The 18,945-nt window shown below is 42.1% G+C and overlaps 1 protein-coding gene across 8 annotated transcripts in view; it reads left to right on the top strand.

The window, feature by feature from the left end:
- Positions 1 to 18,945, top strand: part of LOC126985878 (protein kinase shaggy-like) — a 71,954-nt gene that overhangs the window by 41,236 nt on the left and 11,773 nt on the right. For 3 of the 8 annotated variants that reach the window (XM_050841366.1, XM_050841362.1, XM_050841367.1), the window contains exons 2-7: positions 3,692 to 3,882; positions 7,062 to 7,145; positions 8,313 to 8,423; positions 9,345 to 9,582; positions 10,728 to 10,933; positions 14,175 to 14,234. In XM_050841366.1, the coding sequence (XP_050697323.1) occupies positions 3,692 to 3,882; positions 7,062 to 7,145; positions 8,313 to 8,423; positions 9,345 to 9,582; positions 10,728 to 10,933; positions 14,175 to 14,234 (890 nt within the window). The remainder of the gene's footprint in view (positions 1 to 3,691; positions 3,883 to 7,061; positions 7,146 to 8,312; positions 8,424 to 9,344; positions 9,583 to 10,727; positions 10,934 to 14,174; positions 14,235 to 18,945) is intronic. The other 5 variants (XM_050841368.1, XM_050841365.1, XM_050841369.1 and 2 more) reach the window with 3 other exon arrangements.

The following is an 18,945-nucleotide window of genomic DNA, read 5'->3' on the forward strand; positions in this document are numbered from 1 at the left end:
TATTTTATTTTTTTCGTTGGTCATTTATTCTGTTTTTATTCCTTTGTCTTTTTTATTCTGTTCTTTATTTGTCCTTTTTATTCTCTTCTTTATTCATTTGCCCTTTTATGCATTTTTTTATATAGTTGTTTACTCATTGGTCTTTTTTAGTCATTTCTTATTCATTGTCATCTTTAGTCATTCATTCATTTTTAGTCTTCTGGGATGATTTGCACTAGATGTCTTTCTTGCCGGGATCATTCTGTTGGCTTGTGTATTGTGTCGACTTCAAGCTTAAACTTCCTATTTAATGTTTTGTATCATCGCTCCGCTTTGTCGGGTGTTCCAGTGACTGCCTTGTGTTAGGTTATGGGTGTCAGGATTAGTGTATTGTGTCGACTTTCAAACATTAAGGTCAGTATTCCTAGATGCTGCTGACTCTCCCATCAGTTATTACTAAGAGAGAGAGAGAGAGAGAGAGAGAGAGAGAGGTAAAATGCATTCTCACGAGTGTTTTGTAGAGTTCATGGTACAGAAGCCTTGTCAGACTCCCACCAGGGTCATAGAACTACCCATGGAAAGGGCCACAACTTCCAGGCTAGCCATGTCAAGTGTGTGTTCTTGGGTGACGAAATGTTTAATAATATGGCCCTAAAACTCATGATTAAAGCATTTCGTGTTGCCATTTCCCATTGTCATGTGTTTCGTTACCTGCCTCTCTCTCTCTCTCGACTGGATTGGAGCTGTGTGTTAGGATATGGGGTTCAGGATAAGTGTATTATGTCGACTTCCTGGCATTAAAACTCATGATTGAAGTGTTTAGTGTTGTTTTCCATTGTCGAGTGTTTCGTTACCTGCCTCTCTCTCATGACTGGATTGGAGCTGTGTGTTAGGATATGGCGTTCAGGATAAGTATATTATGTCGACTTCCTGGCATTAAAACTCACGATTGAAGTGTTTAGTGTTGTTTTCCATTGTCGAGTGTTTCGTTACCTGCCTCTCTCTCTCGACTGGATTGGAGCTGTGTGTTAGGATATGGGGTTCAGGATAAGTGTATTATGTCGACTTCCTGGCATTAAAACTCACGATTGAAGTGTTTAGTGTTGTTTTCCATTGTCGAGTGTTTCATTTGTTTCTCTCTCTCTGGAATGGATTGGAGCTGTGTGTTAGGATATGGCGTTCAGGGTTAGTGTACTATGTCGACTTCCGGGCATTAAAACTCACGATTGAAGTATTTAGTGTTGTTTTCCATTGTTGTGTGTTTCGTTACCTGCCTCTCTCTCTCGACTGGATTGGAGCTGTGTTAGGTTACGACGCTCATGATTAGTGTATTATGTCGACTTCCAGGCATTAAAACTCATGATTAAAGTATAGGAAAGTCTTCTCAAGTATGGGTGGGATCATAGAGGGGATGAATTAAAAGATAGAAATGGGACATGGTGGGAAGCAGTATTGGCAGGTCAAGGTATTCACATCCTTCACAGGTTTCAGCCACTGTCCCTCCCTGTTTCCTGGTTCATCCCTCGCCTCACTAGGGTTTCAATTTCATTTCATTGATCTCTTGTGCCTCTCATGATTTTTAAAACATGCTAGTCTTCATCAACACCAATGTGGCTGATTTGTATTCTTTGATCCATTTTTCAAGGCCTTCATAACACATAAAACATTCCAATGATATTATGTCATTTATTTTCTTGTTGATTTTGGGGGATTTTAGTGGTTCATGAAAGGTATTAGATCTTAACTCTTAACTTTCACACCCTTTCTTCCTCTATTTTTCCTTTCCCTTCTCTTCCCTTCCCTTCCTTTTCCCCCCCATTCTCATTTTTCCTTCCCTACTCCCCATCCCTTCTCTTTCCCTTCCTTTCCCTTCCCTCTCTTTCCCCACCCACACTCACACCCCTCTTTTGTTGGCTTTGTTGGTTTCTTATAGATGACATTTTACGGCTGAATTTGTAATATGTCGACAGCTGTGAAAATCCAACACTTGTCTATCACAAAAATGGAATAAAAAAGCCAAACTAGCCACATAACTATTAATAAATACTAATACGACATTTGTTAAATCCAGCGATACACTATACAAGGAGACGATCGTAGAAACTGAGAAAAACAGTTCATATTTAGTTTAGTGGCTCTACAGAAAACTTAGTTGGGTGGGAAACTAAGGTATTATGACCGTGATTTGATTTGACGGACAGAAATTGGCAGTGGGAAAGAGGAAGAGTGAGGAGAAGAAAGTGGAGTGGAGGTGAAGAAAGAGGAAAGGAAAAAGGGGTGTTAGTGATTGGTTAGGAAACTGTGAGAGAGATGGATTTATTTAGTTTATAATAAGGTTTGTGTGTGTGTGTCGAGGAAAAAAAAAAAGAGGAAAGGAAATAGGGGTGTTAGTGATTGGTTAGGAAACTGTGAGAAGATGGATTTATTTAGTTTATAATAAGGTGTGTGTGTGTGTCGAGGAAAAAGAAAAGAGGAAAGGAAAAAGGGGTGTTAGTGATTGGTTAGGAAACTGTGAGAGAGATGGATTTATTTAGTTTATAATAAGGTTTGTGTGTGTGTGTCGAGGAAAAAAAAAGAGGAAAGGAAAAAGGGGTGTTCGTGATTGGTTAGGAAACTGTGAGGAAGATGGATTTATTTAGTTTATAATAAGGTGTGTGTGTGTGTGTGTGTGTGTGTGTGTAGCAAGATAAAAGTGTCGATAACTAAGTACATACTGATAACAACATCCTGGGTGAAGGCATTTGGTCTAATCTTCCTTGATCCTTTTTATCACATGACGCAAATGGGCTTGAAGTGAGTGAATGGTATTAGCCAAGCATTCTGATCCCATCTTCTCAGGCTTTGGTATCTGATTCATTTTTTAAGGGTTTTGTTTCTTGCTTCCTCTTTGAGATTTCATTGGTTTTATTTCATCATCTTTTTTTTATTATTATTATTGTTATGGTATCAGATTCTCTTATTGATTTTTATTGTTTTGAGTGGTTTGTGAAAGGTATTAGATCCTTTTTACCTGTTTTTTCCCTGCTAGTTTAATCCCATGTGTTGTCTGGTCGCTCCTGAACTCATGACCTTCCAGTAATATTTTAAGCAACATTCTGAGAGGGAAATGTAAGGCTTCTTGTGTTGTCCTTACCCAGGCTTTCTCTCTCTCTCTCTCTCTCTCTCTCTCTCTCTCTCTCTTTATCCATATTTATTCTCTCCATCCCTCCTTTTTCTTCTCTTCCTCCTCCTTTCTCCCTCATCTCCCTCATGCTTTCTTTCCTCCCTTCCTCCCTTCCCTTTCTGTCACTTCCCTCCCACACTACTCCTCTTTCTCTCCTGTTTACTTCCCATATATCTCCTCCTCCTCCTCCTCCTCCTCCTTCTCTTCCTTCATTTCTCCTCTCTTCCTACAATTTTTCATTCCTCCTATCTACTCTTTCCTTCCACTCTTCCCCTCCTTCTTAACTTTCACACTCTTTCCTCCCCCTCCTCTTTTTCTCCCTTCCCTTCTCTTCCCTTCCTTTTCCTGCCCCTTCTCATTTTTCCTTCCCTACTCCCCATCCATTCTCTTTTCCTTCCCTTCCTTTCCCTACTCCCTATCCCTTCTCTTTCCCTTCCCTTCCTTTCCCTTCCTTCCCTTTCTTTCCCATCCACACACACACACACACACACTCACACACACGCCTCCCCCCCCATAATCCCCCCACTAACAGCTGCTCTCTGTCAACAGGTAAAGATGGGAACAAGATCACCACGGTCATCGCCACCCCTGGCCAGGGCTCAGACCGGCCGCAGGAGGTGTCATACATGGACACCAAAGTCATCGGCAATGGCAGCTTTGGGGTGGTGTTCCAGGCCAAGCTGTGCGAGACCGGGGAGCTCGTGGCCATCAAGAAGGTGCTCCAGGATAAGCGGTTTAAGGTACGGTGCATGTGGATCTTGTTTGTTTTGGGCGGTTTGTGGATCGCCTGGTACTTTTTTTTTTCTTTTTCCCCTCACGGATATTCTGGTTAGGCACGGGTGGAAGGAGACAGGCAAGAACAGGGTTATAATTAGATGTTTGGGGTGATAGACTGGGTGAAGCATGGAAGGAGACAGGCAGGAACAGGGGTATAATTAGATGGTTGGGGTGATAGACTGACTGGGTGAGGGGTCAACGTAGAAGTCAGGATCAATATAAAAGAACGTGCCAAGAGCTCACTAGGTTTATTTTGCAGAAAGAAAACCCAATGTGAATTTACTTGATGGGTTTAGTTTATTGAATTATAGTCAGTGAAGCAATTATGGATCACTCCGATTATTCTAAATCTTTCTCTATACCAAGTAATATTTCAGGGAGGGTTAGTCCCTATAATCCTTCTCAAACATAGCCCCATTCTGAACATAGGCAATAAAAATTCTAAAGCTGTTGTCAACCCTCTCGCACACCGTGACGGCGATGGCATGTAAAAAATTTAGGGCCAAAGTGCACCGTGACAGCATTGGCGTCAATTTGAACAAAAATATTACTTTCAAATAGTTATATTTACTCCAATTGCATCATTTTTTGTTTGAGGGTAAGTTTCCTCACCCTCTCCGAAATGAAATAATTGGCAACACTTTCCACGTGCACAGATTTGAGCGCGGTTGAGAAAACAAAGACAGTTTCCATTCACTCTCTCATCAGTCAATCTGCACGTCTCGCTGCTGTGGGCTTTAAACTTTTTGTGGGCTTGCGCACGCCCATGTGGCCCACTGCATAACAGTGATAATGGTGTTATATAGTACAATACAGTGATTTGATTGGGTCAAATTTGTATTATATTCTCTTTACAGGCAGTTGCGTATTATATTTTGTGAATTACATAAGGACGTAAATACGTAATGGCACGGAGGTCCCAGAAACCTGAGGAATATTACCCACTCTTGTACTCAGACAGTGAAAGTATTGGTGAGAGTGAAACAGAAAGCATTCCCCACTTTGCCAGAGAAAGTGATGAGAGCGAAAAAGACTTAGATTCAGAAGGAAATGAAGGCACGGAATGGGACAGCGTGGAGGACAGGACAGTAGTATTTTTACTTTTCCACAAACATTGCATGGTGCCAATTTGTCTGATTTGAGATTTGAAGGAACCATAAGAATCCTGATAAAATTCTGCTATTATGAATACATCTACCTTGAAAAGTTGACACAAAGTTTTTAGTTTTGGAGGCGGGAACATGACTTAAGTAGAAAAATTGTTTATGTGCACTTCATTCCATGTCCATAAACAGTCCTTTGAATTACTATTATTATTTCTTTATTGATTCATGAAAAGCTACAACAAATAAGGAAGCCATTGATATATTATGTATAATGATAAATGCAGGTTTTGAGGAAGAAAGTAGCTGAGAAATATGGGCCTAGGATTAATAGTTAAGAAAGAAAAAAATGGTGGAACACTTCAGAAACATGTGCATGAGAAAAAGAAATACAAGCGTTACTAAATCCACTCCAGGGAAAGGTTAAGGCGTCTTGATACCACTCTTCGGAAAGGCTTTGGGTGCGCTGTGGCCTAAGTGGATATGAATTAAAGGGGATGTGGATGAAGTACTTTAACATTGATGGAACAGGTGCACACTCGGTTGTAGATAGGAGGTAAGAGCTCTGCCTAAGTCTAGCTGTGTACTGATTTGTCATGAATATCCTCGGCAAAGTGAACGGAGTATTGTTGGTCGTAAAATGAGTAGTCACGGGTTAATGATAATGTTCTGTAATTCTTGATGCCGCTAGTGATCAGGTGTTCGTGTTATTTATTTATTTATTTTTTTTTTTTTTTCTTGTTTACGTCTTTTTTTCTCTTTTTTTCACTTGTTATCCAATTTTCTTTGTTCTCCAGTTTTCTTATTTTCTTTGTTCTTTTCTTGTTATTTTCTTTTTCTCGTATTATTATTATTATTTTCTTTTTTCCTTTTCTTGTTATTTTCTTTTTCTTGTATTATTCTTATTTTCTTTGTTTTTTCTTGTATTATTCTTATTTTCTTTGATCTTTTCTTGTTTTATTATTTTGATATATTTTTGTGCTATATTTTCTGCCCTCGGCCTGCTTTCCTTACTGATAATACAGGTAACTCTCGATTTACACAAGTATTGTGTCCTTGAAGAGGTCGCGTAAATCAAAAACAATGTAAATCAAACAAGAGGTAGGTTTCTATTGAAAAATAAATATTCACTTCATTCAGGAGAGAGAGAGAGAGAGAGAGAGAGAGAGAGAGAGAGAGAGAGAGAGAGAAAATATCCATATCACCAAGATATCCACTCAGGCACTCAGTCTCAGCTTCACTCGTGTGAGGAAGAAATGAGGGACACCATGAGCGACTGGCTAGTATTGGTACTGGTACTGAGCAGTCTGGTACCGGTACCGTACCATATAGCTGGTACCGTTAGTACCAGTACTAGTACCGATTTCTGCCCACTCCTGGGCGCATGGCAACGTGGGTACTGTATTGTTGTTCAAGTGGTGCATGGGAAGAACTGAGCTCAGCTGTGTGGCCCCGGCGCCGTGTGAGTCCAGTTGTGTGAGACATCTGGTGGCCACTCCATAAAATATCGCGTATAAGTGAAAAAAACGTGTAAATTAAACATTTGGATTTTGGACCCTGCGTTATTTAAAAAACGCGTAAACTGAACTCTTGTAAATTGAGTTACCTGTACTCGTGCTCTACAGTTGCCAATGGTTCTGATTTGGCATTCAAGTATTATCGTCATTTATTCTTATTTGTTCATTGTATTTGTGTTATCATTGTTATTTTGTCTCTACCTTGACCTTCCCTTCTTTACTAAAAAAAAAAAATAAATAAATAAATAAATAAATAAATATAAAACCGTGCCTCATGCTGCCCAATAGATCTCTAGCTTACTGGATATTCTTATTGTTTTCTTCTCTTGTTTTTGTTTACAACTTATATTACCTTCACTAATTCAAGTTTATACCTTTGTTTATACCCTCTATACTCATACTGAAAAAAAAGCTCCACACTCCCCAATAGTTTCCAAGGTGATTAGGTATTATTGTGTTATTTTCTTGTGATATTGTGTGACTCTTCTTCCTTTACTAAGTGTTGTTTCCTTCCTCCCACAGAACCGAGAGCTCCAGATAATGAGAAGACTAGAACACTGTAATATAGTCAAGTTGATGTATTTCTTTTACTCCAGTGGTGACAAGGTGAGTGTGTTTGTGTTGTGGCTCAGTACCTTGATCCTAACAGCAGCAGGCAGTGTTAAGCCCCCATACACACTCAGATCTAACTGTAGGCCAAACTGAACTGATGGACTAAATTGAAAGAAGCGTCACCATACACTATTCAATTAGGACTTTAGGTGCGGTTTCAGTTCCATGGAAATTTTAAGCAGGTCACGTTGCTCTCCCCCTGACGACAGATTTTATGTGTATCTACAGCGGGCGTTCGTGCAGTGATAGAAGGAACAGACTGGGAAAACAGTATCCATGACATGTTATATTCATTAGTTTCATAAATACAGATGGGGAAAAATACTGTTAATGTTTAGCTTGATCTGATTTATTGTGATCTACAAAATGGGTTTTTAGAACAGCTTACTGCTACCATGCAGGGATTCATTCTTGCATCTGAGTCATTTGATTTGATTCTGGAACGAAGGAGACAGCTCAAGGGCACAAAAAAAAGGAAACAATAATAATAAAAAAGCCCGCTACAAATTACAATTACAAATTTTCGTTGTGTTTGGTGCAATTAGTCTCAATTTGCATTAAAATGTGTGAAAAGTTACTCCTGAAGTAGCGCACCAACAGACACTGGACCTGGCGATGGCCCCCACGCATGGATCACACATCAGTCCCAGAGAACTGCCGGCAAACTTTAGGAGAGCTTGCCATTCCACCAGTTCAGACCACAGACAGACCATAAGTCAAAATTCTGCCCATACATGTTGGGTTTTACCTCCAGCTGCCAGAACTGTACGGCAAACTGACAGTTCAGCTGAGCGTGTATGCGGGGCCTTAAAGTTCATTGGTCCTAACAGCAGCAGAGAATATTTTTTGTACTAAAGTTCATGGACCCTAACAGCAGCAGGGAGTGTTTTTGGTGCATTCAGTTACAGTCCTGTGATCTTAACGCCAGTAAGCTCATTTAAAATTTACTTGGTTGCTTTTTCTTACTTTTCATTACTCTGATATATTTATAGTTTTTTCTTTGCATACATTCTGTGTCTGTCTGTCTTCCTTGACCCTTGTATTACTCCTACTTCTTATGTGTCTGTTCCTGTTTGTCTGCCTCTCTTGCTTCCCCTCCACACTTCCTCCCTGCCCACCCTTCCACACACACACTCATCACATGTTTGTTCCCCATTTCAGAAGGAAGAGGTGTTCTTGAATCTAGTTTTAGAGTTCATCCCGGAGACAGTCTATAAGGTGGCCCGGCACCACAGCAAGCAGAAACAGACTATACCAATCAGCTATATTAAGGTACGTGGAAACCGTGTGTGTGTGTATACTTTGTCATCATTGTTTTGTGGGTTAGGTGGTGTGAAAGGTAAGGTTGGGAGGCTATGCTTTAGGTGCGCGTGGCGGTGGTCCTCATATCCATCCTGTTGGCCCTTTGAGCCTGTGGTGGGAGAGAACCCTTAACCCAACACAGGCTCAGTGTGACATCCGGGTTACCACAATTTACCTTCACCAGGTTTCTCCAGGCACTCATTTTGCAACCAGCCTGAAAGGAAGGATAACTTAACTAAATGGTGTAACTTGACAAGAAAAGGATGAGATATCTGTTTAAAAAAGAGAGAATATGGAGATAAAGGGTTGTAGACGAGGAAATCAAAGAAAAGACTGATTGTATAATAGACTGAGCAGAGATGAAATGTATAATCACAAAAAGTGGAGAAGGCTGGAGAGGAATAGCTGTGGATGTCAGACTTGTAACCTCACTTTCAGGGCTGTAGTTATGCCTAGGAATCCTTGTGTACCTCAGGACATAGACAAAATAGTACATAAGGGCCTTTGAAGTTTTATTTCAGTAAGAAAGACAGTGCAAAGACTAACAAAAGCTAAATAGAAAATGCCTGCAAGATTCTCTTCTCACAGCACAGCAGGATGCCAAAAGAGATCATATTTTGATGCTCTTAACTTAGCTTTATTATAGTCCCTGTGCTCTAAATTGACCCAGAAGCCCTGCCCCCTCCTCCATAGCCAAGGAAACTGATTGGTTAGGTGAAAGGAGCCTGGAATAAGGAGTCAGTTTTACCTTGGAGAGGGAGGGGATGAGGCTTCTGAACCAGTTTATTGTACAGTGACTATAGTATATATTAACTCCTTGTGCCCCCAACAGCTGATTCTTATCCAGCTGTTCCCTTGTTCCCTGTCACTGATCCTTGTTGTCCCCCACAGTTGTACATGTACCAGCTGTTCCGGAGTCTGGCCTACATCCACTCGCTGGGGGTGTGTCACAGGGACATCAAGCCACAGAACCTGCTGTTGGACCCCGAGACGGGTGTCCTCAAGCTGTGCGACTTCGGCAGCGCCAAACACTTGGTCCGCGGCGAACCCAATGTATCGTACATCTGTTCCCGCTACTACAGGGCCCCAGAGCTCATATTCGGGGCCACTGACTACACCACAAATATTGGTGAGTGTTGGGGTGGTGTTTCTACCCAGAGGTTATATTTGTTTTATTCTCTTGCTTCTTTCCTTGCTTCTTTCTTCACTTTTTTATGCTTTTATGCTGGGGGCTTCGTGGTGCAGTGGTTAGCACACTCGGCTCACAACTGAGAGAGCCCGGGTTCGATTCCTGGGCAGAGTGGAAAAATTTGGGTGGCTATTCCGATACCCTACGCCCCTGTCTACCCAGCAGTGAATGGGTACCAGGTATTAATCGGGGGTTGTGTCCCGTCTCCTGGCATCTGTTCCCTTCTCCTATAATTCCTTCCCCTTTTGTCTTTCCGGCGTATGACCAAAGATGTTGCACCGACTAAACAAAACTTTCTATCCTTTTAGGCTTACTTATTGTCATTCAACACCTCAGGGCCTTCTGGTTATGTTTATTGCCTTCCTTATTATTTGTTTTGTTGTTATCCTTTTGTGCGTGTGTGTGTGTGTGTGTGTGTGTTCCAGGCATTCGTCGGTGTTGTTTTGTGTTAGGAAGTCATTTATCTCTTCCTCACTTCCTTTTGCTTATCTCTACCAGGTATTTCTCTCTCTCTCTCTCTCTCTCTCTCTCTCTCTCTCTCTCTCTCTCTCTCTCTCTCTCTCTCTCTCTCTCTCTCTCTCTCTCTCTCTCTCTCTCTCTCTCTCTCTCTCTCTCTCTCTCTCTCTCTCTCTCTCTCTCTCTCTCTCTCTCTCATTCATATTCTATCTTTAATTCTTGGTCTATCTTTATTTTTTCTCTCCCTATCTATTTTCTATCATTCTTGCTCACTTTCTTTTATTTTCTCTCACTTTTTGGTTTCTCTCTCTCTCTCTCTCTCTCTCTCTCTCTCTCTCATTACATAATCAGTGATAGTGTGGCATACCTGACTGATAAGACGGCATGATTCACAAATTACACTTTCTCATGCAGACCACTGAAGAGCTAAATACCTTGGAAGAATTGAAGTTTTCTGAGACTAATAATCGTAATATTTTCATTGTCATCTTTATTTTTATTTATTTATTTATTTTTACATCAGCTTCACTGCCACGTATTGTTCCCTTTCCATCTTTTTCCCTGTACTGTAAAAAAAGATAAAAAAAGAATAATGATAATAATAACAACTAACACCTCCCCCTCCTCAGACGTGTGGAGCGCAGGGTGTGTGTTGGCAGAGCTGCTCCTTGGCCAGCCTATCTTCCCGGGCGACTCCGGGGTGGACCAGCTGGTGGAGATCATCAAGGTGCTCGGCACACCCACCCGCGAGCAGATTCGGGAAATGAACCCCAACTACACCGAGTTCAAGTTCCCCCAGATCAAGTCTCACCCCTGGCAGAAGGTGGGTGACCGGGTGAGCGTTGCTAGGCTAGGTTAGGTTGCTTGGGGTGTGTTCTGGCGGGTGTGCGGGAAGGGTGCGTTAATGCTCTTAATACGGCACTTTTTTTGTTTGTTTCTCACTGATACACCAAGCTCAAGTTCCCCAAAATAAGTGGTGAACGGATAAGCATTGCTGGGCGTTGTTAGGCTTGCTTGGGGTTCTGGCAGGTGTGCGGGAATGGTTTGGCAATGCTCTTAATACAGCACTTTATTTGTTTGTTTCTTACTGAAGCACCAAGTTAAAATTCCCCAAAATAAATATGGTGAATGGATGGGCATTTCTGGGCGTTGTTAGGCTTGCTTGGGGTTCTGGCGGGTGTGTGGGAGTGGTTTGGCAATGCTCTTAATACCGCACTTTTTTTGTTTGTTTCATACTGATGCACCAAGTTAAAATTCCCCAAAATAAGTACGGTGAATGGATGAGCGTTGCTGGGCGTTGTTAGGCTTGCTTGGGGTTCTGGCGGGTGTGCGGGAGTGGTATGGCAATGCTCTTAATACCGCACTTTTTTGTTTATTTCTCATTGAACACTGGCTACAAGATGTTCAAGTTCCCCGAGATCAAGTCTGGGTGAGTGTTGTTAGGCTGCTTCGGGTGTGTTCTGCTGGGTGTGATGGAAGGGTTTGATGATGATGCTAATAATGGGCATTTTTGTTCATTTCTAATTGATACACGAAGCTCGAGTTCCCCAAAATAAATCTGGTGAACAGATAAGTGTTGCTAGACTAGGTTAGGCTGCTTGGGGTGTGTTCTGCTGGGTACGATGGGAGGGTTTAATGATGACGCTAATACTGGGCTATTTTGTTTATTCTTTATTGATACAATGAGCTCAAGTTCCCCAAAATAGTCTGGTGAATGGATAAATGCTGCTAGGCTAGGTTAGGCTGCTTGGGGTGTGTTCTGGCGGGTGTGAGGGAAGGGTTTGGCAATGCTCTTAATACGGCACTTTTTTTGTCCATATTTTACTGATTCACAGAGCTCATGTTCCTCAAGATAAGTCTGGTTAATGGATAAGCATTGCTAGGCTAGGTTAGTTCTGCTTGGGGTGTGTTCTGGCGGATAGTGAGGAAATGTTACTGATAGAATGTCCAGCAGGCTCTTTTGTTCTTTATTTTGCCCTTGAGCTGCCTTCATTGTAAGAAAGACAAGTAATTGAGGAGAGAGCAACTGCTAAATTCTACCTCTACACAAACTAAACCAAACTGAACAGTGACACTCAGCAGCTTATCAATAATTAAGTGTGTCTAGGCTACAAAGGGAGTAGGTACAGCCATTTCCCGTCGATTGCAGTCCTCTGTTGTTGAGGTTACTCGGGTTTATGAGCGTATGATGCTGGTGAGTTTGAAGGATTGGCCCGGCCCACGGTGTTATGTGCTTGCTCAACATGAATATATAGTGGCCAAAGGCAGACAAAGATTCAGATCTTCAAGTTGCTTGTGCTCCCTGTCTTAGTGTGTGGCTGTAAGACATGGACACTGAACGGTGACTTGGAGAGGCGTGTCGATACCTTTGGCACCAAGTGCCTTCGCAAGATCACGGAGTAACGCTGGAATGACTTTGTGTTAAACCAGCGACTACTCCGTGAAGCTGAATCGAAGCCTGTTACCACCTTTGTCTGTGAATCCCAACTCTGGCTATACGGGCACGTGGTGTACCTCTTGGACGTCGATCCTGCCCACGGGGTTGTTTGTACGAGACAACCCTGAGTGGAGGAGGCCAAGGGGGCACCCACGTGACTCATGGCTTGGGCAAATTGATGATCCTGCCGGGAGGGACTTTGGGATGGGCAGGGCAGCTGTGTGTGTTGATGATGATGATGATGATGGAGGTGGTGGACTGGTGGTAGTGGTGGTGATGATGGTGGTGTTAGATTGTCAAACACACAAATATTTAGATGCAGTCTCTTACACACACGCACACACACACACACACACACACACACGTGTGCAAACAGCCAAGCATTGCGGTGTTTTTGTTTTCCTTGTATACTCGTTATGTTGGACAGGTGTTCGTTTGCTTGCTTGCTTGCTCATTGTTTGTCTTTCTCAGTCTTGGTAAACTCAGCCTTGAAATGCCTCTCATGTATGCTGTGTGGGGGACTAACAGTATGTGTGTGTGTGTGTGTGTGTGTGTGCGTGTGTGTGTGTGCGTGTGTGTGTGTGTTTTTGCATCTGGTTTTAGTCACAGTAGTAGGAGTAGTAGCAACAGTAGTAGTAATAGTAGTAACAACAGGTGACATCTGAAGAAGGTAGGACTTAATTCATTTCTCAGGTATTGCTTGTTAGTCTATTAAAATAATTTCTATGCACTGGTTTTTATCTACATTTTTCTTTAATTATTTCTTGATATCTGGCCCCACACTTCCTTCACCGAGCCTCCTGAAGTGAAGGTTATGCAGACAACAGAACACCATAGCCGTAGAGAGGACCCAGATTGTGTTTGTGATGTGCGTGTGTATTTTAGATTTGTTGTTGTCAGGTCTCCCATACATGGCCTATCTCCTCCCTGCCTGGTCTTCAAGGTGTTGAAGCTTCCCACATGCCCCTCCTCTTTCATCTGTTCTACCCTTGACAGCAGGCTTATTACACACCCTTCCTCTTCTTTATTATCCTTGACAGAAGACTTACTTCATGTCCCTCCTTCCCTTTCTGTTGTACCCTCAAGCTCACCACATGCCCTTCATTCTCTTTCTATTTTACCCTTGACAAGCTCCCTGCCATTCTCCTTTCTTGTGTTTCTATGGGACAAGTTTGGTGTGTTCCTGACGTCTTGTGTCTGTAGCAGTAGTTCAGGCACTGTTGAAGGTTGTGATAATGCATTAGAATAAAGTAATAGCCGTGTTAGTCCCAATGAAGGCTGTTGCTTGTATCATATTTGTTACAAGTCACTGATACCCATCAGGATGGATGACCTTAGAAATTAACCTCTTTTTTTTCTTTAGGGCAGAGTACACCCCTGATGAAGCATCCTTGTGGCAGGGCAGAAGAGTCTTGTGAGGGGGAGGTGGGGGGTGAATGGAGTGTGTGCATGTCACACACTTTGAATTTGACTCAACCTTGTTATAAACAAATAGCTAAGAACCTGGACACACACACAGACAAGTTTATATTGCTTCATGTGTATCACAAACAAATACATGCACAGACACACACATTTAGGATGGTCCACCACCCTGGCCTGGGCCGGTGCTAACAGGAGGCGGTGCTGTTTGTTGCAGGCATTGCTGACTCGAATAGCTGATGCGCCAAACCATGATAAAAAGCACCAGAAGCTTAGAGTAAGTAAGGGAGTGGCAGCGGCGGTGTGTGGCCGCGACTGTTGTGTTGCTGGGTGCCTTAGCTCCCCTCACCTCCCCCCCCAAACACTTGGCCTGGGAAGGAAGAGACAGTCATCCCTCGTTTGTTGGGTTTAATATTTGCAGTTTCTCACTATTGTGGGTTTTCCTGGTAACAATAATAATGAAAAGTGCTCAGACCCACAAAGAAGTGAAGCAAAATGCTGCTATATTGTTTTTGCAGTTATAATATTTGCAGTGTTATACTTTTAGGGTTTGTCCTTGCAAAGGAAAGGTGCACGGTCAAAAAAAGGAAGTCCCCAATAGAAAGTTTGGGTCATCCATCAGAAAATGTTGGTGTTTGCTACCAGACATATCCCATGCATGCATGGGAGACTTCGTGAGAGGGGGCCCTCAAGCCTTTCTCTCCCAGCTGCAGTACTTCACATATGCTGCGTATTTTCGAGTGTTTTGTTTTGTGCCATGCTGTAAATTTGGTTCAATATGGATGCACAGAGCCTCAGGAAGGGGCAACACTTTGCAGAATTGTTTCTGCAGAGGTCTGAGGAATGGAACCCCACAAAAACCGAGGGATGACTGAACTGAGATTAAATAGTTATTTGCCCTATTTTTGCAAGTTTGTTTTTAATGAAATCTCCTGCACACACCCTGTCATTTGTTTTTTTCTGTGTGTTTACTGTTCAGGTGAACCTTTTATATATCTTCAATTTTAATGGTGTTGGCAAGGGTTGTGATCTGCGATGGCTGACGGCAGGCATTCACTGCTTCTTCCTCTGCTTCTTCCTTCACTACTGTACTGTTCACTTGTGGGTTGTGTAGGTTACTCACAATTGATGGAGGAGCTGGGTTAGCTGAGGATGTGTTTGGCTGGTGTGTTCAGCTGCCTAGAAGATGTACAGCATCATTAGTTTAGGTTGTGGAGGTGCTGTCTGGAGCCATCCCCAGGAGTGGAGACACCGGTTAGTGGAGATCTGTGTGTGTGTATGTGGGGGGTGTCTTTAGCAAGGTTTCCTGGGTACAGATAAACAATTATTTACACCCACATAAACAATGTTCATCATAGTTAAATAGTTTACAAGTATTTCACTTCACACTACTTTGAGGACTGAACATCTTCCAGTGGGTTACTTGGTTGTTTAATTTATGAAAAGTTCTGTGTGGGATGCAGGTAGAGAGAGGTCAGGCTTCTCACTGCTTGCCAGGACTACAGAGGCCCTTTGGATCTCCATGCCTCCCCGCACTGATTTTTTTTAATGACAGATATGGAAGCACAGTTTTTTTTTTTTTTTTTTTTTTTTTTTTTTTTTTTACAACAAAGGAGGCAGCTCAAGGGCAACAAAAAAAGAAAACAATAATAAAAAAAAAGCCCGCTACTCGCTGCTCCTAAAAGTAAAGCAAAAGAGGTGGCCGAAAGGAAGATCAAATACAGGAGGAGTCACCCCAGTGTCTAGTAAAGTAGCACATGTTAGCCCTTTCTTAGTGTACATATATCTAAAAATGAATATATGGAAGCACAGTTTAGTCACCCCAGTGTCTAGTAAAGTAGCACATGTCAGCCCTTTCTTAGTGTACATGTATCTAAAAATGGAACAAATTTCAGCCATCGCAGGAAAACCTGTAACATCGCTGCCTCTTTGTTTTTTTATACTTAATTATTTTTTAGAGGTAACTTGATGGAATTGTCCACCCTGTTTATTTTTATTATTTTTTTTTTTTCCCCTTTTGTTTTAGTTATTTCCCACCATGGTGTGGCGAGGGTGTGTGTGGAGGACCATCGGGCAAAGTTAGTAGAGACGAGTGGCCCAGAGTGCTGTTATGGTCCCCCCTTCTCTCTCTCTTTATCTATCTTTATTTATATCTATTTCTGTCTGTCAATACTTTCCTACTTGTTTTCTTTCTCTTATTCTATCTCACTCCCCCTCCCCCCTGAGGTGAGGTGGCCCCCTAACAATGTCCTAACATAGTGGACTTGTATAGACGTAACGAGACTCACGCTGCCGCTCCCTTACTGCTCGTAACACCCATAGTTTGTATCCTTGTCTAGCGTCTATAGTTCTTGATTTGGTCGTGGTGTTTATAGCTGAGTGTTGACGGTCTTGGGTTTCCTAACGTTTATTGTTGTGGTGACCAAGCTTTCGTAACGTTTATTGCTGAAGGTTTGGATGCTGCCGCTGCTTCGTGTCATCTGTAATTCCGGTTTTCCATCTGTGTTGTTTTGTACACGCAGCTTTTGTAACGTCTATACTTCAGGTTACGCTGCCTTGTAACAACTAAGGTTCGAGTGTTCGGTCTGTCTAGCTTCGTAACATTTATTGTTTTGGCACTGTGGCCTTATAGATCAGGTCACTCACAAGACAAAAACGCTTGCACTTGATTCGTGGTAAGTTTTAATTATTTTTTTCTTGGTAGACAAAATTTTAAATCATCTAATAGTAAAATACTAGTTGAGGAAATGCCTGAACAAGAACTCCTCTGAGAACGGCCCAAAGCTGCTGAGTGATAAGTTACTGCTACATTTTTTATTACCATTTTATATATTTAATTTAATTTTATTTTATTTTATTTCTTCTCCCTACATCCCAAAGGTCCAGTAGGGTTTCTTGATGCAGCCAGTTGGTCAGCCCCAGTTCGTTAGTTGCACGGGAAAGTGTTTTTATAGTGGTGCCATTCTTACTTTCCTCATGCCCCTTAGAGCTCCACTTGATCCTCTTGGGAGAGTTTCACTAAAGTCCAGGTTGATAGGCGGTCATCGGGACAGCATGTGGTTAGTCATTGATGAAGGCTGAAAGTTGTCTTGGATGAGAGGCAGGAATTGAATTTATTATTCTTTGATTTAGTTGATTGGAATTATTTTATGGGTACAGAAATAAGTTCCTATACTTTTCTGACAAATTTCACTGATAACAAACATATTAGCAATTATTTCCTCTAAACGATGAAATGAAACTCATCTCTTCGCCCTTTCTAACATTTTATAGTATTTATTTTTGGTGTAAATGTGGGCAAATGTGACTGAATGAACTTAAGTGTAGGTTGAAAACATATTGCATTTAGTTATGGCTGCCACGTGTGATTAGGCCGATCATTAGGCATTTATGCATGACCTTCCACCACCATATATCACACCACCACCACCACCACAGGCAGCTCAGGGGCAAAACAACAGAAAAGCCTGCTAGTTGTTGGGTTCATATCAATCGCTTCTCCCTTGTTTGGTTGTCTGTGTGCGTCAGTCTTCTGTCCCTGCTTGACAATGTTTTGTACTTCTATGATGCCCATTTTTACAAGCTCTCACGTCTTTCAGTAATGTCAGTGTGCCAGACCCATTTATAACGAGTTTTTGTGGGGTAACAGCTTCATAATTATGACACTAATTTTCTCCATTAGTGATAGTATGGCCTAAATATTACTACTTGATTAACACACACACACACACACACACACACACACACACACACACACACACACACACATGCACGCACTCACAGACACACGCACACAAAATCTCTCAGGAGTAACATAACTTTAACTCCTTGAAATCATGCCAACTGTTGAAGGCAGTGTCACATGTGCATATATTTTGGGGTCATCTTTCTCTGCCATTATGAGCACCTACACACACAGTCTCAGGAGTAACACTTTCACCTCCTCACACCATATTACCAGCTATTGAAGGCTTACATTTTTGGGGCATCTTTCTTACCCATACGAGCACCTACACACACACTCGCACACACACGTCTCTGGAGTAACACACATTCACCTCCTCCTAACATTTTGCCAGCTAACAAAGGCAGTGTCACATGAGCATATATTTTTGGGTCATCTTTCTCTGCCATACGAGCACCTACACACACACTCGCACACATGGAGTAACACACATTCACCTCTTAATATTATTCCAGCTATTGAAGGCAGTATCACATGAGCATATATATTTTTTGGCATCTTTCTGTGCCATTACGAGCACCAAAAAATCAAGTCCTTGTCTCTTGGGTCTGGAGGTTTAGCAGCAAGATGGAGAGGAACAAAAGGTGCTTGACTCCTCTGGGCTTGAGTCATGCTTCCATTGTTTACTCTAGGTGAAAAAGAGCATGCATGGACTCATCAGTAGAGGGAGGTGTGTTTGGAATAATAATGATGATGATAGTAAACATAATACTCATACTACTTGTTTCTCCAGAGATCCAATTCACCTGCAGAATGCATTAGTGCTCGACAAAATATAACTCGCCTGTCTGTAAGTACTACAATTCACGCAGCAGCAGATATTAATCAAGTCAGTAAGAGTGGCAGACTAAACTCTTGACTCATCCATCACAGCACCTTTTCTTAGATCACCGCTGACCTCAAAAAGAAAGGTCTGAATTTACTTCTTGAACAGTCCACAAAATTTTGGTGCCTCACGGAAGTATGATTTCTCTGAGCACGCCACACAGGGCCTCATGCAAACCACAAACACATCATTGCTTTCTTATGCACTCACAGAATGAAAAGAGCTTCCCATGACTAATCTACCTTCATCGCAGTGTTGCGGACTCGTCTGGCATGGAAAGCCGCCTTGATTCATTCAGCAAGGGGGCATCTCTGGCTGACTGGCTAATGGAGTGGCTTCTCATCTTGCTGGTCGTGGGTTCAATCCCTGGCGCTGGGAACCCTTACCGGCTCTGGATTAATTCATCGTGTGTTTTGT

This window comes from Eriocheir sinensis, chromosome 60, assembly GCF_024679095.1.
Source record: "Eriocheir sinensis breed Jianghai 21 chromosome 60, ASM2467909v1, whole genome shotgun sequence".
NCBI lineage: Eukaryota > Metazoa > Arthropoda > Malacostraca > Decapoda > Varunidae > Eriocheir > Eriocheir sinensis.